This window comes from Hemicordylus capensis, chromosome 1 (assembly GCF_027244095.1).
Source record: "Hemicordylus capensis ecotype Gifberg chromosome 1, rHemCap1.1.pri, whole genome shotgun sequence".
Classification (NCBI taxonomy): Eukaryota; Metazoa; Chordata; class Lepidosauria; order Squamata; family Cordylidae; genus Hemicordylus; species Hemicordylus capensis.
In genome coordinates, this window is record NC_069657.1 from 416,308,321 (window position 1) to 416,328,721 (window position 20,401).

General features: G+C 42.5%; 1 protein-coding gene across 11 annotated transcripts in view; it reads left to right on the forward strand.

Moving 5' to 3' along the window:
• The window catches only part of ESRRG (estrogen related receptor gamma), a 767,139-nt gene extending 747,789 nt beyond the window's left edge, over positions 1-19,350 (forward strand). For all 11 annotated transcript variants that reach the window (XM_053309067.1, XM_053309075.1, XM_053309085.1 and 8 more), the window contains one exon: positions 15,534-19,350. In XM_053309067.1, coding sequence (XP_053165042.1) covers positions 15,534-15,778 — 245 coding nt within the window. In that variant the 3' untranslated portion in view covers positions 15,779-19,350. The remainder of the gene's footprint in view (positions 1-15,533) is intronic.
• Positions 19,351-20,401: the final 1,051 nt, after the last annotated feature.

Genomic DNA, 20,401 nt, shown 5'->3' on the forward strand with positions numbered 1-20,401 from the left:
GTTTCTAGATTGGTTAAAAGTCTCCAGAAAATTCAGAAAATGTTAAAAGCAAAGATGCTTTTCAATAAATATAAATGTTCTCCTGCTTAAATCCGTTTCATAATCCAGATAAGTCTAATCAGTTCACTAAAACCCAATAGAATAGATGGGCCATGACTAAAATGTAATATATGATCTACTTCAATCTAGCTACTAAACACGGTGAACTCAATAAGTAAGGTGAATTCAGGTTTTATCAGGGAAGGGAGCAAATCACTGTTTAATCTTACAGGGTCTCTTCTGTACCATACAAAGTTGATGTTTATGGTAGATGTTAAGCAAACAGATATAAACTTGTTCAGAAAGTGTTAAGGAATCAAGGAAGGAATCTTCTCCGCATTTGAACTTAAAAGTGCTGAAGCAGTGAGCCAGTGTCTGATAAGTAAAAATCGTTTGTTCTTTATTGTTTTTTCTTTTGTGCCTCCCTAATGCTTTATTGTGGTCTTAAGTCCCTTTTAGCATTTGCATAAAGTTCATGATAGATCCCTCTTTAATGACGTGCCGATCATTAGATACCTGTGTGTCAATAACATGCTCTGATGCTATGTACCATTGACAGTCACACCGTGCCCCTCCATCTGCTTTTGTTTTGACCCTATCTTTGAACTTTATCTTGGTTGCTGGCCAGTAGTTTTCCCTTTAATTACAAGAAGGAAACTGTCAATAAAATCTGTTAAATGGGATGCAATGAGTGGCTTGAATGGGCGGACGGCTATTTGTTCAAATTCTGCAGCATTCAAGGTATTGACAGTTTGTTTTCTGGGGCCATATGTGACGATCAATCTCAGGCTGGGCTCAGCCGCGCTGAAAAATGAAAAACCAGATTGCTTTTGCTTACTTGTGGATGACGACTTGTGATTTGGCGCAGTCCTAGTGAGAGGAGACCTTCTGCCCAAATTGCCCCCCCGAGAGCCAGGATGCGTGACTGTTTTTAGAAATAATTTTTTAATTGATTTTGTAATTAACAGTTCATCTACAATATTGATGCTTGAATCCTCAGATTGATAGGAGGAAAATTGTTTTCAACAATGAAGTTGTACTTTCCTATTTGTCTTCATAATAGGAGCTAGCATTTTGCATTTTTAATGTGGATTTAATTTTTCCTTTTTAAAAAAGGCAAAACTAAAGCATTATTCTTAATAATATACAACCCTCCCTGCCATTGATGTAAGTGTGTGCAGGTTTTGTTTATAAGACACATTATAGTTCTGATGGCCGTCTCAAATTCTCATTTTGTTTGAAATATGACCTTATTTGCACCAGAAAGAATTTAGCTTTCCCCAAGATGAGATTATCAACCATCATATTGTGTCTATATTACTGACATTATCTCTTATAGTTGCTGAAAAAGTGAGATATTTGTAACACTAGAAATCAGGTATTCTTGCATAAAAACATTCATTTTTGAACATTTTTTCGAGGCAACTAACCTCTGTATATTTGGAGGTGATCGAGACATTACTTCAATCTGACCTGCAGAGATTTAATATGACATTCACTGAAATTATCAGCTTAGCATAAACATCTGGCTTGATTCAATAATAATTAATGCTCTTTTGTGCTCTAAATCAGTGGACTGATTTAATGGTAACCTTCCAGCCTGCCTCCCTCCCTGTTCCACCAATGAACATATAGGACTCATGTACATTAATATGAGAAGAATATCACTGGTATTATAAGTCCAGTTCATAATTTGTCAAAGAATACTGATGGGTGTCTGTAATGCAGAAATGCAGCTCAGACTGGGAGAGGAAGGAAGATCATGCATTTAGATGAAGTCTCCCATCCAGGTCCAAAATCTTCTCTAACACTTAGATGAGGCTAGTGGAAGAGCCTGCAGTGCCTCTGTAAACTTCCCACTGAAATATAATAATCAGGAGGCTGGCAAGGTAAGCTCTTTCCCAGGGACGTAGCTAGGGGAGAGGGGGCCCGTGTTCATCCCTCTCTCGGGCGGCCCCCCGGAGTGAGGGAGACAATGAAGAAAATAGGGAAGGATGGACCTGGAGGGCCCTCAGGAGCTGGGGGCCTGTGTTCTTTGAACCCTTTCGTTCAATTATAGCTACGCCCCTGTTCTTTCCTTCCTCCCACCAGTTTTCTGGAATTCAGAAGGCATCTAGTATGCCATCCCGCTAAGCAGAGCTAGACTCAAGTGGCTGGTGGTGAGGAAGGTTGCTTTTCCTAGCCAGTCCCAGGGTGCTCCAAATTATTCTGCTACCAAGCCCAAAGTCAGGAGTTCTCCACCTCCTTCCCCTGCAGAGCTCAGGAGCACTTATATATCCCCGCCTTTATCCTCACAACAATCCCATCTGATAAGTCAGGCAAGAACTAACTGAGCAAAGACACACCATTTAAAGTGGTGATTCTCTTACATTTAGCAGGGGAAGAACAACTGGCACTATCCAGCCCCAGCACAGCATCCCTCCAGTAGCTGTTGCTGGTATCTGCCTCATGTTTCTTTTCAGATTGTGAGCCCTTTGGGGACAGGGGACCATCTTATTTATGTATTATTTATTTCTATGTAAACAGCTTTGAGAAATTTGGCTGAAGAGCAGTATATAAATATCTGGAGGAGGAGGAGATAGCAAGTGGCCAAAATGTCACCTAGTTTGGTTAATGCACAGAGATGGTTGTGGTGATAGCAAAACACCATCATTGTTAACTCTTCTTATCTGATGGGAGTAACTACCATTAGAACACCATTAGTATAATCAAATCAAGGTTTACACAGCCCTAAAATATAGCTGGGGCCCTATAGGTATTCTATAGAGAAGAGAAACAAGATCCCTGTCCTCAGCTACGTAATGTGTGCAAGAAACAATTTGGCACCAATGAGTGCTTTGTTTACTCGTGCAGAAAAAATGCCTTTGAATATTTTCCAAAGCATGTATGTACCAATTACTTCAGGCATACAGGCAGGTGAACTGTTTGCAGCATAATAAAAGGTGTTCTGTCTGTCTTTTAGTGCACTTACTAAGTGCTCCCATTTATTGATTGGGAAATGCCAAATGGAAGGATGTAGATTCACAGGGTTTTGTTTTTTTAATTATTTCATCAAGAAACATTAGTTTGTACTTTTAGGCTAGAACCTTTTCTTAAAAGCATAGCATCCCCAGTCAGCTCAAGTGCCAGTGAATTTCACATTCCTTTTGCACACCTGATCCACAATAACTTCTCTCATTGATTGGACCCTTTGAAAAGCTGCTTGTAAGACGAAAAAGAAGACTCCTAGATTTTCTGTGGAGACGGTGGCTGACATGCTGACTAAGCCAGTGGCAGTGCACCAGAGATACTTCCTGAGTATGACAGCTTAGAGCACACGGAGTGGGGTGGTCATCTAGCTCTGAATTCCCTGGAAGTGCCTTGTGCCACCTGAAAATATGTTTGGCTGGCACAGAGCACTTTGGGGGAATAAGAGCGCGATGGAAATCTGCCTGCCCCGCGCACTCTGCCTATGGAGCTACGACACCTCTCCGCAGCACAGACATGTTGTCCTGGCACGCTGCTGCTGGTTTAGTCACGATGCCTTGCAATGTATTTGAAAAGCTGAAAAGTTTAAAGTAGAGGAGAAGCTTAACTTTTCTTCTTAAGGAGGAAAGTTCAACTTAAAAGATTCAGTGGTGGGGCAGTGACAAGAGAGGCAGAGAGTTTGAGACTGGTTAACACCAAGTGGGTAGACTGAGGGAAGTCAAGCAAGAGAAGCACAGAAAAGGCGGACATGATATCAGATATGTGTAGCCTAATAGCAACATGGTTTCTAGAAAGGAACCACACCAGAGTCTGAGATGTTATATTGATTGATTGATTGATTGATTGATTGATTGATTAAGTGCCATCAAGTCGGTGTAGACTCTTAGCGACCACATAGATAGATTCTCTCCAGGATGATCTGTCTTCAACTTGGCCTTTAAGGTCTCTCTCAGTGGTGCACTCACTGCTGTCGTAATCGAGTCCATCCACCTTGCTGCTGGTCGTCCTCTTCTTCTCTTTCCTTCAACTTCCCCCAGCATTATGGACTTCTCAAGGGAGCTGGCTCTTTGCATAATGTGTCCCAAGTATGATAGTTTCAGCCTGGTCATTTGTGCCTCTAGTGAAAATTCTGGATTGATTTGTTCTGTGACCCATGTGTTTGTTGTATAGGGACAGGTGAAATCCCAGGGGCTCCTTATGTCTATTCAACAACTGTTCAGTTGGCAAGCCGTGGTATTCCTCCTAGGCAGTTGCATTAGTGGTACCCAGATAGGACAGATTACATGGTAGCTGTTACTCCTTCTGGTGAGATATCTCAGTGACATAAAGAGTAAGGTGCTTGTGTGAGACTGCCAGAGTTCATGGTCTGAGACCACCCATGCCTACTGATACACAGGAGACATTCAACATGCTGGCCAACATGGCAGGTGGCTGCTGACTTAGAAGGCAGCCCTGATGGTGTAGAGACTTTCTGACTCGTAGTCGCTTCCAGACAGCAGTGTGGCACTCCTTTGTATTGGCAACAATTCAAAGGAGGGTTATGTTGTACCACTACAACTGTGCAGTAGCCTCTGATGAGCATGTCCTGTTCCAAGTTCAGGGAACACATGTCCATTTTATGCTTATATAAATAAAAATATAATATAAAAATATAAATAAGGGAACAATCTCCACTTAGGCCCATCCACCACAATAGTCTGCTTCCTTGCTGTCATTGCCTTGCCAGGGAGGCCCAATTCAGGTATGGGCAGACAAGAAGCAGAGGGCCAGAGGCAAGAGGAGCAATCAAGCTGAGAACCAGGTTACAGTTTGAGCAGAGAGTCAGACATAGTTAGGGCCAAGTAGCAAGGAAGTAAGTTGAACAGAAGCAAGCCAAAGCTGCTTTGTTACTCTGACAAGTTACTCAGACCTGCTAAGAGTAGACAAACGTTTGGGCCTAGAGGCAACCATTTTATAGACCCATGGATCAGCTGACCTTAGCCATACTGGGGTCAGCTAACAGGGCTCAGTTTGGCCTTGCACCTTGGAGGGTCCCCTTGGTCCATGAGGTGTCAGAACCCACCCAGATTCAGACCTTGAGGAAACCCTCTTGGAGAAGGAGGAAGAGCAAGGTCTGGCTGAGACACCCACCCCCTGTACTATCAACAAAAGCCCCTTCCAAAGATCCAACAGATCCTGAACAGCCAGAGCTCATCCTTTCTATAGATGTACCTTCAAAGGAACTACTGCAAGATCTAGTGATACTCAATGGGACTTTTCTCCCAGCCCAAGGACCGTCTCAATCACTCCCAGGGTCCCAGAAGCAGAGGCAATGCCAAAACAGGGTAGAGCTCCAGTATCGGGGGTGGTGCCTTCCTGACTGCTCAAGGCCTCACTCCCAGTGGGCTTACTCAGAAGGAGGCGAAGACCAGCTCAGGTGTCTGTCTTGGGATAGGGTTGGGCTCCTGGCTTCCATTGAAACCATTCTGGGCCTGACCTTCACTAGTACAAATGCTCCATATGGGGCCCCAACCTAACCCAGCTCTTGCTCTCTTTCCTGCTCATAGGATCACCTGCTTTCTGGCCCTGTGCCTTAGCAGGGCTTGCACTCTAGTTCCCAATCCAGTCTTGCAGCCTATAAAGGCCCCCTTGCTCTGCTGAAGCTGGGTGTGGACATGTGGTTTTACTCTCTCCAGCTGCTGGGGCACCTAATTGGAGAACACACATAGCAGGGTCTTACTCTTGCATATACTGGAGCTGGAGGTGGCACCACCACCATATCTAGATTCTACCAGCAAATGGCTATGGCCAGCTTTGATGTTAGAAACCTTTTCACCATGCTTATATTTTAGTTTACAAACTGCTTATATAGTAATTATTTGGAAGTACATTAAAGAACCATGTTTCTTTCTACATTTATAAGAAGTCTTGAAAGTGCAGCTTTTGCAGGCCTTCTTAGAAGCCAATCATATCACAGCATAAACTAGCCTTTATTTATTCAGTGCAATTTAATAATCCCACGCCTTCTTTGTAATGCTCCCCTTTACTTATCCATTTGTATGCAATATTCTATTGCATCACAGTGCTCCAGTTTCAAATATTATGTTTGGGTTTTCTGTTTTTATGCACCCGTTGAACCTTTCTGATGCCTGCATTCCTGCAGTATCTGATGTGGGAAGCTCCTAATTTGAGATTTGTGGAATTGCCACTGAATTTCATCTCAGGAAAAATTGGAGGCAACTTTGAAGGGATCTGCTCAAGAGCAACTCCTTTAGGACCATTGAGATACAATTATAAAAATCAGTAAGATCAGCAAAATTGTGCAGGGAGGGGGACAATTTTAGGGGTGTGCAATTCGGATTTTCGGGTGATTCGGCTCGGACCCGAGCCGAATCACCCCCGTTCTGTTTTGTGCCCGAATCTGGGTCACCCGAATCACCCTTGATTCGGTTCGGATTCGGATTTAATCCGAATCCGAATCCGAATCGATTCGGGGGGGTAAAAAGGGGCCCAGGGGCAAAATTTTGGGGTGGGGTGGTAGTGCCCAATGGGTAGAGTCTACCACCCCAATTTCAGGGGGATTGGGCAAAGTCCTGATTTTTTGTGAATTTTTAAAGTTTTAGTGACTTTGGGGCAGTTCGGGGGCATAGCACGGGATTTGGGCAAAAGGAGTGGGGTGGGGTGGTAGTGCCTAATGGGTGCAGGCTACCACCCCAATTTCAGGGGGATTGGGCAAAGGGCTGATTTTTGGTAAATTTCTGAAAATTTCATGTCTTTGGGGCAGATTGGGGCAGAAAGTGGGGGCTGGGGCAGAATAGTGGGGTGGTAGTGCCTAATGGGTGCAGGCTACCACCCCAATTTCAGGGGGTTTGGACAAAGGGGTGATTTTTTGAGAATTTTTGAAGTTTTGGTGACTTTGGGGCAGTTTGGGGGCAGAAAGTGGATCTGCCCCAAAATAGTGGGGTGGGGTGGTAGTGCCTAATGGGTGGAGGCTACCACACCAATTTCAGGGGGATTGGGCAGAGGGCTGATTTTTTGAGAATTTTTGAAGTTTGGGTGTCTTTGGGGCAGATTGGGGGCAGAAAGTGGATCTGCCCCAAAGGAGTGGGGTGGGCTGGTAGATAGTGCCTGATGGCTGGAGGCTACCACCCATCCCCAATTTAAGAGTGATTGGGCAGATGGGTGAATTATGGTGAATTTATTTGTATGAGGTTTGTCTTCATAAGGTGAAGTGTGCTAAATTGATTACTTCCTCATATTATTCATAGTAAAGGAAAGTATGAAAAAGTGAAAGTGGGGTCATGAGAGTTGTTTAATTGAAAAAAATCTCATTTGCTATGATAGAATGAGAATTCACACCTCAGAAGTTTTTTCTGAGGTGTGAATTCTCATTCTATCATAGCAAATGAGATTTTTTTCAATTAAACAACTCTCATGACCCCACTTTCACTTTTTCACACTTTCCTTTACTATGAATAATATGAGGAAGTAATCAATTTAGCACACTTCACCTTATGAAGACAAACCTCATACAAATAAATTCACCATAATTCACCCATCTGCCCAATCACTCTTAAATTGGGGATGGGTGGTAGCCTCCAGCCATCAGGCACTATCTACCAGCCCACCCCACTCCTTTGGGGCAGATCCACTTTCTGCCCCCAATCTGCCCCAAAGATACCCAAACTTCAAAAATTCTCAAAAAATCAGCCCTCTGCCCAATCCCCCTGAAATTGGTGTGGTAGCCTCCACCCATTAGGCACTACCACCCCACCCCACTATTTTGGGGCAGATCCACTTTCTGCCCCCAAACTGCCCCAAAGTCACCAAAACTTCAAAAATTCTCAAAAAATCACCCCTTTGTCCAAACCCCCTGAAATTGGGGTGGTAGCCTGCACCCATTAGGCACTACCACCCCACCCCACTATTCTGCCCCAGCCCCCACTTTCTGCCCCAATATGCCCCAATCTGCCCCAAAGACATGAAATTTTCAGAAATTTACCAAAAATCAGCCCTTTGCCCAATCCCCCTGAAATTGGGGTGGTAGCCTGCACCCATTAGGCACTACCACCGCACCCCACTCCTTTTGCCCAAATACCATGCTATGCCCCCGAACTGCCCCAAAGTCACTAAAACTTTAAAAAATTGCCAAAAATCAACCATGAACCGAATCACCCGAATTTTTTGTGCCCGAAATTCGGGTGATTCGGCTCGTGCCCGAAAAAATTCGGGGGGCATCGGGGGTGATTCGGTTCGGCCCCGAATCACCCGAAATTGTTCGTTTCAGGCACAGATCGTTCTGTGCCCGAAATTTTTTGCACATCCCTAGACAATTTCACACATCTTAGTGCCACATTTTGCCCCAAACAAAATCTGAGTCAACTTTGGATAATGCTTTATCAAGTGTGAAACATTTTTTTGGAATTTCGTGGGATGTTTACAAGAATCTCATTAGATTAGCATTTTGTTGAGAAAGCTTGCCCATCTTTACATAAGGACGTTTCAAACCCATGCTCTAATGATTTGTGAGGTGTGACTCTCTGGAACTCATGCTTTCTAGAAACAACCGATTGGTGAATATATCTGGTCAGCTGAGACCTCATGATCTTCCCTGGAAGCAAGGCCACATCCCTATTTGATTTATTATAACTGAGATTGTAAATATAGTGATTGTGCCTTTTTCAAATAATACTGTGGATATGGAGTGGAGATCAAATTCCACCTTGCATTTTTCAAGGCAGTCTCCTTCCTCCCATGTAGCTCAGTGTATCCAATAAACCTCATTATACAATACTGTCCAGAGTGCAGACATTCCAAGTTGCAAATGTGTGTGTCATATACCACTTGCCATGTCATTAGTATCTAGGCTTGGATACAGGATTTGAGAAACAGCCTTTGGGTACCTTCTCATGACCCTTGAGAGGATGGTGATTTGTGAGCCATGTGGGCTCTCAATTTCTGGTCATAAGTGGTGTCGGGTTTGTACTGCACCAATCCGACGTTTACCCAGGATCAGCATTCCTAGATAAAATGCTAGAGTGCCAATTCCAGGTGAATGTTGGTCGGCATAGTGCCAACCCAAGATCGCCATAAAAATCCCCCAAATTGGGACAGTGCATGGCTTGCAAACCTCTCGATTCCCAGGCAGCCATCCTCTTGTGGGTTGTGCAAACTCGCACTTTGTGTAATGGGACAACAGCAATATGGGGTGATGGCACAGGTTTCGTGTAGGGAGGTGCCACCTTCTCTGTTCCATTCCTTTACTGTTCTGTGGGCTTGTTCTCAGGGGCCATATTGTCCTCATAGCTAGAGGTGCCTGTGTTCACCTCTCTCCCCAGTGGCCCCTCAGAGTGAGAGACATAATGAATTAAATAGGGAGGGGTAGAGCTGGGGAGTCTTCAGAAACTGGGGCGCCCGGGTTCTTTGAACCCATCCACACAATTATAGCTACACCCCTGCTTGCTCTGCTGTCCAGTTCTATGAAAATTTCCAAAATTAATTCTAGAACCAAGGGTTGCCACAGCTTTCAGTAGGGGTGTGCCCAAACTGGTCCGGCGGCCATTCTAAAGAATGGCCGAACTGCCGGACCAGTTCGGCCCTGGCTGGTTCGGGTCCGGGTGGGGGGTATGTCTTTAAGGGCGGGAGGGCTTGCTTACCCCTCCCGCCTCTTTGCCCCCTCCAGCGCCCGTATTTAACAGAATAACGGGGCGCTGGAAACCAGCCCCCCCCGCTGCCCCCCCGCCGCGAGCAGATTTAGCCGAAAAACTACCAATACCACTGCCCCCGCCGTCGCCCGCCAGCCCTCCCTCCCTCCCAGCCGCCCGCCCGCCCGAGTCCTCACCCGATGCTTTGTAAATAATGAGAGGAGCTCCTGAACAGAGCTCCTCTCGCTAGGAAATCCTTCAGCATACTGAAGCTTTGCGCGCGCAGGCATGCGCGCACCGCAAAGGACGCCGATCGCCGGAGGCCTGGTCTAGCCGCCGGGAAAAGGCCGGGTAGACTGGGCCTCCGATCGCCGGAGGCCCGGTCTACCTGGCCTTTTCCCGGCGGGTAGACCAGGCCTCCGGCGATCGGCGTCCTTTGCGGTGCGCGCATGCCTGCGCGCGCAAAGCTTCAGTATGCTGAAGGATTTCCTAGCGAGAGGAGCTCTGTTCAGGAGCTCCTCTCGTTATTTACAAAGGATCGGGTGAGGACTCGGGCGGGCGGGCGGCCGGGAGGGAGGGAGGGCTGGCGGGCGACGGCGGGGGCAGTGGTATTGGTAGTTTTTCAGCTAAATCTGCTCGTGGCGGGGGGGGGCGGCGGGGGGGGCGGCTGGTTTCTAGAGCCCCGTTATTCTGTTAAATACGGGCGCTGGAGGGGGCAAAGAGGCGGGAGGGGTAAGCAAGCCCTCCCCGCCCTAAAAGGAAGGCCCCCCTTCGGTGCCGGTCCGGACCGTGCACATGTCTAGCTTTCAGTTCCTTCAGTTTATTTGCAACTTTTCTTTCTTTGTTACCAAGACACATGCGCACATCGATAACACAGTATGGAAAAGCAATCTTGATATGACCATAGTAAGATTGCTTCAAGAGTCTTTTTGTACTTTGGTTCATTGATGTACCTTTGTGTTCTTGTGCACTGGTGAAACACTATACCAAAAGGATCTTGCAATAACTGTACACACAGTCACATCAAGACTGCATTTATGCATTGTTTTATGAATGCAGCACAACTGCATCAGCAAAACCCTACAGAACAAGATTATCTTCAAGCTATCATACATGTGGTTACACCAAGATCTCTCTTTTGTAGTATTTTATCAATGTGTATGTGCATGCTGGAAATAAAGGCTGGTGTACTGTGCAGTGTTACGCATGTGGTGGATAGTAATGTTTGAGCAGTGCCACAAGAATAAAAAGTTGTGTGCCAGTATATAATGCCTACATTGTCATGCAACTCCATTTGCACAATTTTTGTTCTTGTGCATGCGCACAAAAGTTATGTTCCTTCACATGCATAATATTGCACAGTGTGTGGGAAAAGGCATGGATATGCTGGAGAACTGAAAACTGCAGCAAACTGTTCATGCACATAATTCAGATTTTAAAACACTCACACAGAGAACAGTGGGTGATACTAATATATTTTCCATTTAGGAGGGGAAACAAATAATCCAGAACTCCAAAACTTGGGGAGAAATCTGGAGAATTTTTGAAGTATGTAGGCGCTCTGACCCCTGGACTTTGGGGTAACACAGCCCCCGGGGAGGGGGAATCCTTTTTATTCTGTCCTGGGTGATGTGGTAACCTGGCAAAGCATGATGATGCTTAATTTGCCGGGGAAGGGGTGCCTCCAAAGGCCTTTAGGTCCAGGCTCCAAAATTACCTAGGTGCTCTCTGAGAATGATTTTGGATCTGAAACTTTTTCATTAAACTGCCTGCATTTGAGGCTGTAGCACAATTTAGTTCAACAAAGTACTCCATGAAACTCCATGAAACATAAGTGTTGGGCAACATGGTTCCTGCCTGTAATGGTTCAGCTGTCTTCTCTACCTTTTGGTGCGTAGTTCAAGCCTCCCCACCTAACCTTTCAATATGTCCTACCTCTCTTCTTTGCTACCTCATTCTCTGATGTGGCTATTGTCAGGCAGAAAATTAGGATGGATGAGAATAGGGAAGAATACTTGTAAATTAGTTTTATACTATAATTCCCCTTCACTTGTCTTTTTAGAAAGAGATCTGTAATTCTGAATCTTTCCCCCTCTGTAGTTTGGTGTGTGTGTGTGTGTGTGTGTGTGTGTGTGTGTGTGTGTGTGTGTGTGTGTGTTAACTAAAATGTGTACATTTCCATATAGGGCAGTGAATTGTTACATGCATAAAACTGCAGTGATATGCTTCTTAGGGCATGTTTTCACTGTAACCCAGAATTATTAAACATGTGGAATCCCCAGAAGACTCCATTATGTGTAATAACAAATAAACTGTCATCAGAATCAATAATACCGTATGTGTTAAATGATACAAACTTGTGCATAATTGAGCGTTTCAGAGCAGGAACTGTAATTCCCCCCCTCCCCTCTGGCTTTCAGTTTGCATATTTACTTCATAAACAACTATCCCTATTCCTCTTTAATCTTTTAATTGCAAGAATTTATTTCAGGAGGCATTCCTCAAATATTTTATATACTCTTAAATTAATCCTTGCAGAAATTAAGGTTGTTAAAATAGTTGCACTTAGGTGGGGTCTAGCTACTTGAGGCACACTAAGGTCCTGCCTTTTATTTTCCTTGGAACAACAGACTCCCACGTCATATTACAGACTGCTTGTAAAACTGTGGGGGAGTTGCTATCCAGGAAACCAAGCTGCCTTGGGTATGGAGAGGTAGATGCATATTTCTTTGGTTTGTGGCTTTTAATGTTATCCCATATGTACATGTTACTCTTTGATTGGCATTTGCTATTGTATTATAGTTGATGTGGTAAAAGGATTCTTGGAATCCTTTTGGACTGAAGAGCTAGATATAAATATCCTAAATAACTAAATTAAAGAAAAAGTTAGAATCCATCATTAGGTACGTAGGCCCAGTGAAACCGGCAATTGGTGCTTGCATACTGTGGATACTCGGTGTTTCCTCTAACAGAGATTCCCAGATGTTGTTGACTACAACTCCCATAATCCCCAAGCAAAAGCCATTGTAGATTATGGGAGTTGTAGTAGTCAACAACATCTGGGAATCCCTGTTAGAGGGAACACTGCTGTGGGCTGTCAGATTAATCCAGAATAGGTTAGATTCAGAAACAAGGATTGTGCATAAACTAGCTGTGGGGTAGGGAAGGAGACATGAACCCTCCACCTGACAACCTGGTTACTACGTGCAGAATTTCATAATTCTATATCTTCCAGAAGATACATAATTCTGTATCTTCCTGTGCTAGAGCCCAGGTTCTGTCTCTTAATTTGTTTCCAGTTTTCGGGTTTGTCATCTATATGCATCACTAGTCTGCTTTGTCACGTTCTATAGCAGAGGTGAGCAAGTTTGTCTCTCCAGCTGTTGTTGAACTACAACTCCCATCATCCTCAGCTAGTTAAACAACAGCTGGAGCACCAAGGTTGCCTACCTTGTGAGAAATTGATACAGCAAGTAGTATGTAAAGTGAAATCTCAAATCTGTCATTTAATATATGTTCTTTTTAAAGGTGAAGAAGATATTGGGAAATACAGATTTCCCCCAGGGCTAGAAAAGCAGAACTGGATATGACATGTATCTGTTTGCTTTCCACATGGAGCATAGAAGGTTGGGGAAGGATTTCAGTTGGGAAAATAATGTGAGGGAGAGGGTTAATCACTTTCCCCAGTGCCACAGGCCTTATCTGTAGATCGCAGATGGGTTCTAGTCAGTGGCAACCCAAGGCCTCTGTATGCCTGAGAAAGGGTGCCAAATCTGCCACTCATCCTCCCCTACGTCTTCCCCCCTGCTATTGCTCCAGTAGTCTACTGCCTGAGGTGACTGCCTGACCTTGTGTTACGAGAGGGCTGCCCAGGAGCAGAGCCACCATTGGCAAGACGGGTTCAACGAACCCGGGCCACCACCAATCAGAGGCTACAAGCGTGGCCCCAGACATGCCCCCCTGTATCTGACGTCAGACATGGGTTTTTTTTTTTTCGTTATTTCGGCCCCAAACTGAGCCACACAGCCCATTTGGAATCAAAATTGGCCCACACTGCGTTAGCAGTGTGGCTGGAGTGACTGTTCCTGCCCTAAAGGCAGGGAGAGCCACTCCACGTCTGGCTGCCAGCGCATGGGGGGCTGATAGATCTCCTTCCTAAACGGGGCCACGCAGCCCCATTTAGGAGGGAGATTGGCCGGCACTGCATTGGCAGCACGGCTGGAACTGCTCTCCCTGCCTTTAAGGCAGGAGAGTTGCTCCGGCCCATGCTGCCCAATGCAGTTCAGGCTGATCTCCCTTCCAAATGGGGCCGTGCAGCCCCGTTTGGGAGGGATACCATACCCCTGAGTCTGACATCAGACACAGGGCATGGCTAGCCCGGCCCCTGTATATGATATTAGACACAGGTGCGGAGCCAGGGAGCCGCCAGCCTCCCTACGCTGCTGGGGCTGCCTGTGGTTCATTCATTCATTCAGTTTCTATACTTTCCTTCCAAAAATGGCTTAGGGCAGTTTACACAGAGAAATAATAAATAAATAAAGATAGATCCCTGTCCCCAAAGGGCTCACAATCTAAAAATTGTGTTCTATGGTTCTAGGCAAAAGGACCACATTGCTAAGGGTGTAGTTGGATACCAGCTCCTGTGCTCGTGGTTGAATCCTATAGGACACAATTGGGAATTTGAGCATAATCTCAGGGAAGTAGTAGATCCTCTTCTCTCTGAAACACCTCCATGCTCACTGCAGGAAGAAAAGTGTGCACACTGTACAGCCTATGGCTGTCTTGGCAGCCATGCAGTCCAGCAAAGGGCCAATGTCTGTTCATCTGAAGACATGTGTTCATCTGAACACATCAAGCTGCCTTATACTAAGCCAAACTCTTGGTTCATCTAACCGAGCACTGACTATTCTGACTGATAGTGATTCTCCAAATCTTAGGCATGTGCTTTTCCTAATGCTGCATGTTACCTGAGCACCTTTTAGCCGGAAATCCTGTAAGAACCTCACATTTCTGGGCTGTAAAAGTAAAGTGTGCTGTCAAGTCAGTGTTGACTCCTGGTGACCACAGAGCCTTGTGGTTGTCTTTGGTAGAATACAGGAGGCGTTTCCCATTGCCATCTCCTGTGCAGTATGAGATGATGCCTTTCAGTATCTTCCTATATTGCTGCTGCCCAATATAGGTGTTTCCCATAGTCTGGGAACCATACCCGCAGAGATTCAAACCGGCAGCCTCTGCCTTGCGAGTCAAGTCATTTCCCCGCTGCGCCATTAGGTGGCGTGGAGCATCTGATATCCGGAATAAAATTAGAACCATCTGAATTTCTGTCAGTGAGCAAATCTTACCCAAACAGTAAAGGTACAGAAAAGATAGCATAAAGTTAGATACACTTCAGAAAATGTACTTGAATGAATGAGTCTTTATTTTGGTCAACAACCAGAACAAACAATTACAAATTACCACCAATTAATTAATAACCCTTCAGAAAATGTACTTCTCTGTGCTTTTGGAAAACTTGCTTTCTGTATTTTCAGAATTGGTGCTTTCGTGCACCATAATTCTGTGAGCTTTCGATATATTTAAGAAATACGTTTTGAAAATATTCATGCAAATTTCAGGGCTAGTTTCTCTTAATCTATATAAACCTAGCATATTTACAGGAAGCAATTACATGTTTGTAATTACACCAGAGACCCAAACATTTTCCAGAAGGTCAATATGGTAATAAGTGGGTAATTATCTAACTTACTCATAAGAGAGCCCAGAACATGCTGGGGAAATCCATGCAAATCCATAAACAATTATTGTGCCGTTCCTTGGTGCAAGTTACAGTCTAGAGCACTGGCATTGTAATCCTGCTTTCTGGCATGAACACTGAAAACGGCTCTTGCTCCTTTTGTGTTGCAGATTCCATGCACATAGAAGATGTCGAAGCAGTTCAGAAACTTCAAGATGTTTTACACGAGGCACTGCAGGATTATGAGGCCGGGCAGCATATGGAAGACCCACGCCGGGCTGGCAAGATGCTGATGACTCTGCCGCTGCTGAGGCAAACCTCCACTAAGGCTGTGCAGCATTTCTACAACATCAAACTGGAAGGCAAAGTCCCCATGCACAAACTTTTTTTGGAAATGCTGGAGGCCAAGGTCTGACTAAAGCATCCTCGGTCTTCCAGTCATGCACGCTGAGATTTTAATGAAAGGGAAAATAAAACAAGAACACCATGGGCAAAAGAAACTTTAGTGTTTAAGGAAACTAAAATGACTGCACTGATATTTAGCAGCAAGACTGAGAAGCAGCTTTCACCTCTTTATATTCTGTGTCTTATCTGATGCAGCTTTCCTTCTTTATGTCTCTTTTACTGTTCTTTTTTCTTTTTTCTTTATCCGCCCCCCTTGCTGCTGAATCTTCTAAAAAGAGGTCTCTAAGAGAAGAGAGATGGAAGCCAGGCCTGCCAAAGGATGGAAATCCATAATATGGATGCCAGTGAACTTACTATGAACCACAATACCCCAATAACAAAGGAATCAAAAGAGAACCATGGTACCTAGTAGTACAGTACAACATGATGAACTGACTGAATGCAGTATTAGGTTTCACAAGAGCAGCCTCTAATTAGACGACTTCGATGACGACGAGTTGGCTGCTTCTTATCATTGCATTTTCCATCTAGATCAGTTACAGCCATTTGATTCCTTAATTGTTTTTTCAAGTCTTCCAGATATTTCTTAGGTTAGCTACGATGTAACTTTTTCAGGGAATAGTTTGAGCTTTATTCATTCATGCAATACTAAAGAGGAAAGATAAATAAATACTGCATTTTTTTGTGCTGGCTTGAACAATGATGAACATTAATGAAGGACAAATGAATCCTGAAGGAAGATTTTTTTAAACAAACTGTTTTGGTTCTTCTTACTAATGGGAGATTTTTTTCTACCAGCTTTACCACTTTTCAGCCATTTGTTAACATGGGAATTTATCTTACTCAAGCAATAGTTGAAGGGAAGGTGCATATTATCACGGATGCAATTTATGTTGTGTGCCAGTCTGGTCCAAGACATCCCGTTTCTTTGCATGAGCTCCAATTTGTACCTAAGTGTTCACTGAAACAAAGGAGTAGATTACACCTACAGTATATCTGAGTAGTCTAACAAACAAAGATGCCATGTCAAATAGAAATCTAAAAAGATGTTAGTAAAGTACTTCCATATGGCCAAGGTACAGTTGCCACATGATATTGTGTGTTAATTTAAGAATATGGCCTGTCATTTCCCAAACTGCTGACTTCATACGGAAAGTCTAGTCCACCTCAACTAGCAATAAGGCAAAATCATATATCAGAATAGTCAGCCTCTGACCAAATTCAATAACTTAGCACTTGTACACATTATTTATTAATTTATAAAACTTTTATTTTGGATAGATCGCCATTTTTAAGCCAACAGCCTAACCAGTATATCTGCTTTTTCAACCAGTGTTGTCACGGTGTGAAAGTCGGTCAGTTTCAAGACTGTTAAGAGGTGTAATCTAATGTATAAACCAATTAGATGCCCCCAGAAAATTACAGTCGCTAATTAACCAATAAACAATAACCTCCATCAAATGCTTTACCAATGTACCAGTGTTAGTAGCTGCTCCCTGTACTATGTGAACAACCTTATTCTATGTACACAAATGTAATTAAAATTGTAATCCTAACAAACAAAAGAAATGTAGTTCAGCTTTTCAATGTTTCATGTTTGCTGTGCTTTTGGAATTTTTTATGTTGCATTCAAAGACTGTTGTCTTGTTCTTCTTGTGGTGCTTGGATTCTTGTGGTGTGTGCTTATAGACACAGGGTAGAATTAGAGACAATATTGGATGTAAAATTCCTCAGGAGACTACAGTAGTATATTCTATTCCTTCTGGTAATAAGGTTCTTCCTAGTAATAATTAAGAGATTGGGGGGGGGGGGAATCCAACCAAGTATTCATTATGGACAGATACACACTGAAATAATAATATTTTCAAAACAAGGGATAATTTCTGTAACAGTTTATTATAGAATACCTATGTATAGCTTAGAAATAAAACTTTGAATATTTCAAGATTATAGATAAGTCTAATTTTTAAATGCTGTAAATATAGCTTTCACCCAGTCATCTATCAGATGTTGTTATTAACTTGCTCTGTGTTGTTGCAAAACTTTTTTTTAAATGCAGACACGTTTCCAAAATTATTGCTACTTTGTGTGCTTTAAACAAAAAACAGCAGGTTGATAGTACATCAACCTTGTGATAGAAATACTGTGTATCTCTCATTATCTATATGGGATTCTCTTGTAGATTGTGTTTTCTCAGTAGAGAAGTGACTGTCATGTGATCCTAGATAAATCATCATTAGCAATTCATTCAGTTGGCCAATAACTTGAAATTAATAGTGTGATAGGAGTTTGGAAATTGGCACGTCCCTTTTGAAAAATGACAAAACCTTACAACTCCTGGGGGGCGGAAATGGTGCTGATTCTATAAAATTATTTATATATCTAAGAGTGCAGAAAAATTATTTTCCAGAAAATTTGTGCAGGGTTTAAGTTGCTACTGTTCAACTACACTATATATGTATATATAAATAAATATCTAATATAAATATTGTTTTTGCTTATCACATTGAAGAACTTGGGTTTTCAGGGTCAATAGCCAATCAACACACTCAGAACAGACAATTAAAAAATAACAAAGACTTAAGAAAGATGGATATGTGTTAAAGGAACACACAGTGCAATTTTTACTTTTGGTTTTCAGTACTTTTTCAGAGCTGCAATGAACAAATATCTCATGGCTGTACAAATGTTAACTGAAACATAGATACACTGCACAGGCGTTCAAATAACATTCATCTTAAACCTTGCTGAAAGAAATTTTCACAATCACTTATTTAATATGAAGTACTGGGGGAAGATTTCAAAAAGGTGTATGTTTTAGCTTATAAGAATTTCATTTAGAGTGATAAAATCCATCTGGAATTTCTCCTGCACAGCCGTCACTGAATGGGCATTTAGTGTTCTTGTTTGACTCCCCCAATGTGCAGAAGAGATTTCTGATGGATTGTATGTACCCTGGACTCCCCACCCCCCTTTCTTGTTTTTTCTTATTTAAAGCAATATGATTGTGTGACTCCTGGAAGTTACACATTTGTTTCAATCAAATCAGATTGTTGTATTTATTCCACTATTTTGCATTTAAATGCTAACATTAAAAGATATAAAAAATTAAAACTGCTATTTTTCTTATAGAAGAGAAAATGGGTGTTGGTGATTGTATTTTAATTATTTAAGCGTCTCTGTTTACCTGCCTAGGAAAACACTTTATGGCAGTCTTATTGTGCAAAGATCGCAAAAGGGGAGGGGGGGACTGAATTAAGCTGCTTATTATAATCCAGGAGTTGCATAATAACCAGTAGTAAAAACACAAATTTAAAAAAAAATCTTGTCTATAGCTGTAGATGGGCTTCACATCTGTAAAGCAATCAACTGTATATTTTTGTGATGTGTATCATACTGTGTGCTCCAACCAATGTCCATTTGTGTAAATGTATTTATTTTATATTGTATATATTGTTAAATGCAAAAAGGAGATATGGTTCTGTAACTCCAATCAGTTCCAATGTGTAACTCAAATTATTATGCCTTTCAGGATGATGGTAGAGCAATATTAAACAAGCTTCCACTTTTAATTGCTTTTAATTTTTTTGTGTTGTGGATTTTGTTTGCTTTTGCCTTTTTTTTCTTTTCTGTATCACAGAATCAAATCAATGAATATCACCTTTATTAGAGAGGTAAGCATTTATGCTGTTAAGATAGAATAGGCGCATAACTACATGCTATATAAAGACTTGTCAAAATGAATTTGAGTGTGGTATAGTCATTTTGCATACTCTTTAAGTACGCAGACTGTCTCTTAGCACATTAGAATTCATCCTGACAAGCACTTATTTAATCTTAAAACATCTCCACATCAAGCCACGTTACGTAAAACCATTGCCTCTCTGTCAGTGTCATAAAAGAAAAGTTCCCCACTATTTTAAGATCATATTACTACCACCTACAAGTAGCTATTTGCTTTCTCCATCAACTGAATTCATTATTCCACTCCTAAGACATGACTGGTTTTTGGTTTTTTTTACTAATTTTGGTATTGTGCTCTTTAAAAAAAATTAAATATCTCTTATTTGCAACAGGATTTACTATTTGCAACCTCAATAGCCAGAAGAATGATAATGCAGATTGGTGTTAATTATTATTATTATTATTTATTTATTTTTATTTAAAATATTTCTATACCACCCAGAACTTGCGTCTCTGGGTGGAATTAATTATCATTAATTTTACAGGACTATAGAAGAAACTTGATTTAAATATAACAAGAATCCTAGGTTCTGAGTCAGAAAGGTTGTGCCTACCAGAGGTTCAGCTTCTGTTTCCTGAGGATTCTTCTGGAGCCATCACAAAGCCACTAACTCGTTTGCTTTTTAGTCTATCCTGATGGTATTTTGTCATTATGTTTACACAAAATGTTTCTCTCACGTTCAGTGCTAGTCATTCTCTAGAGGTTTAGCATGGCATAAAGGCTTCTAAAAGCAGCTGCTATTTAGGGGGTGAAAAGTCAAGCTATAAGGATTGTTCTTGGTACTGGTGTGTTGTATTCAAATAAAACATACCTTCAAGGATATTCTGAATGATAACAAAACAGGTAATATTACCTCTGAATAAGAAGAACCTATGGAGATATTCTCAG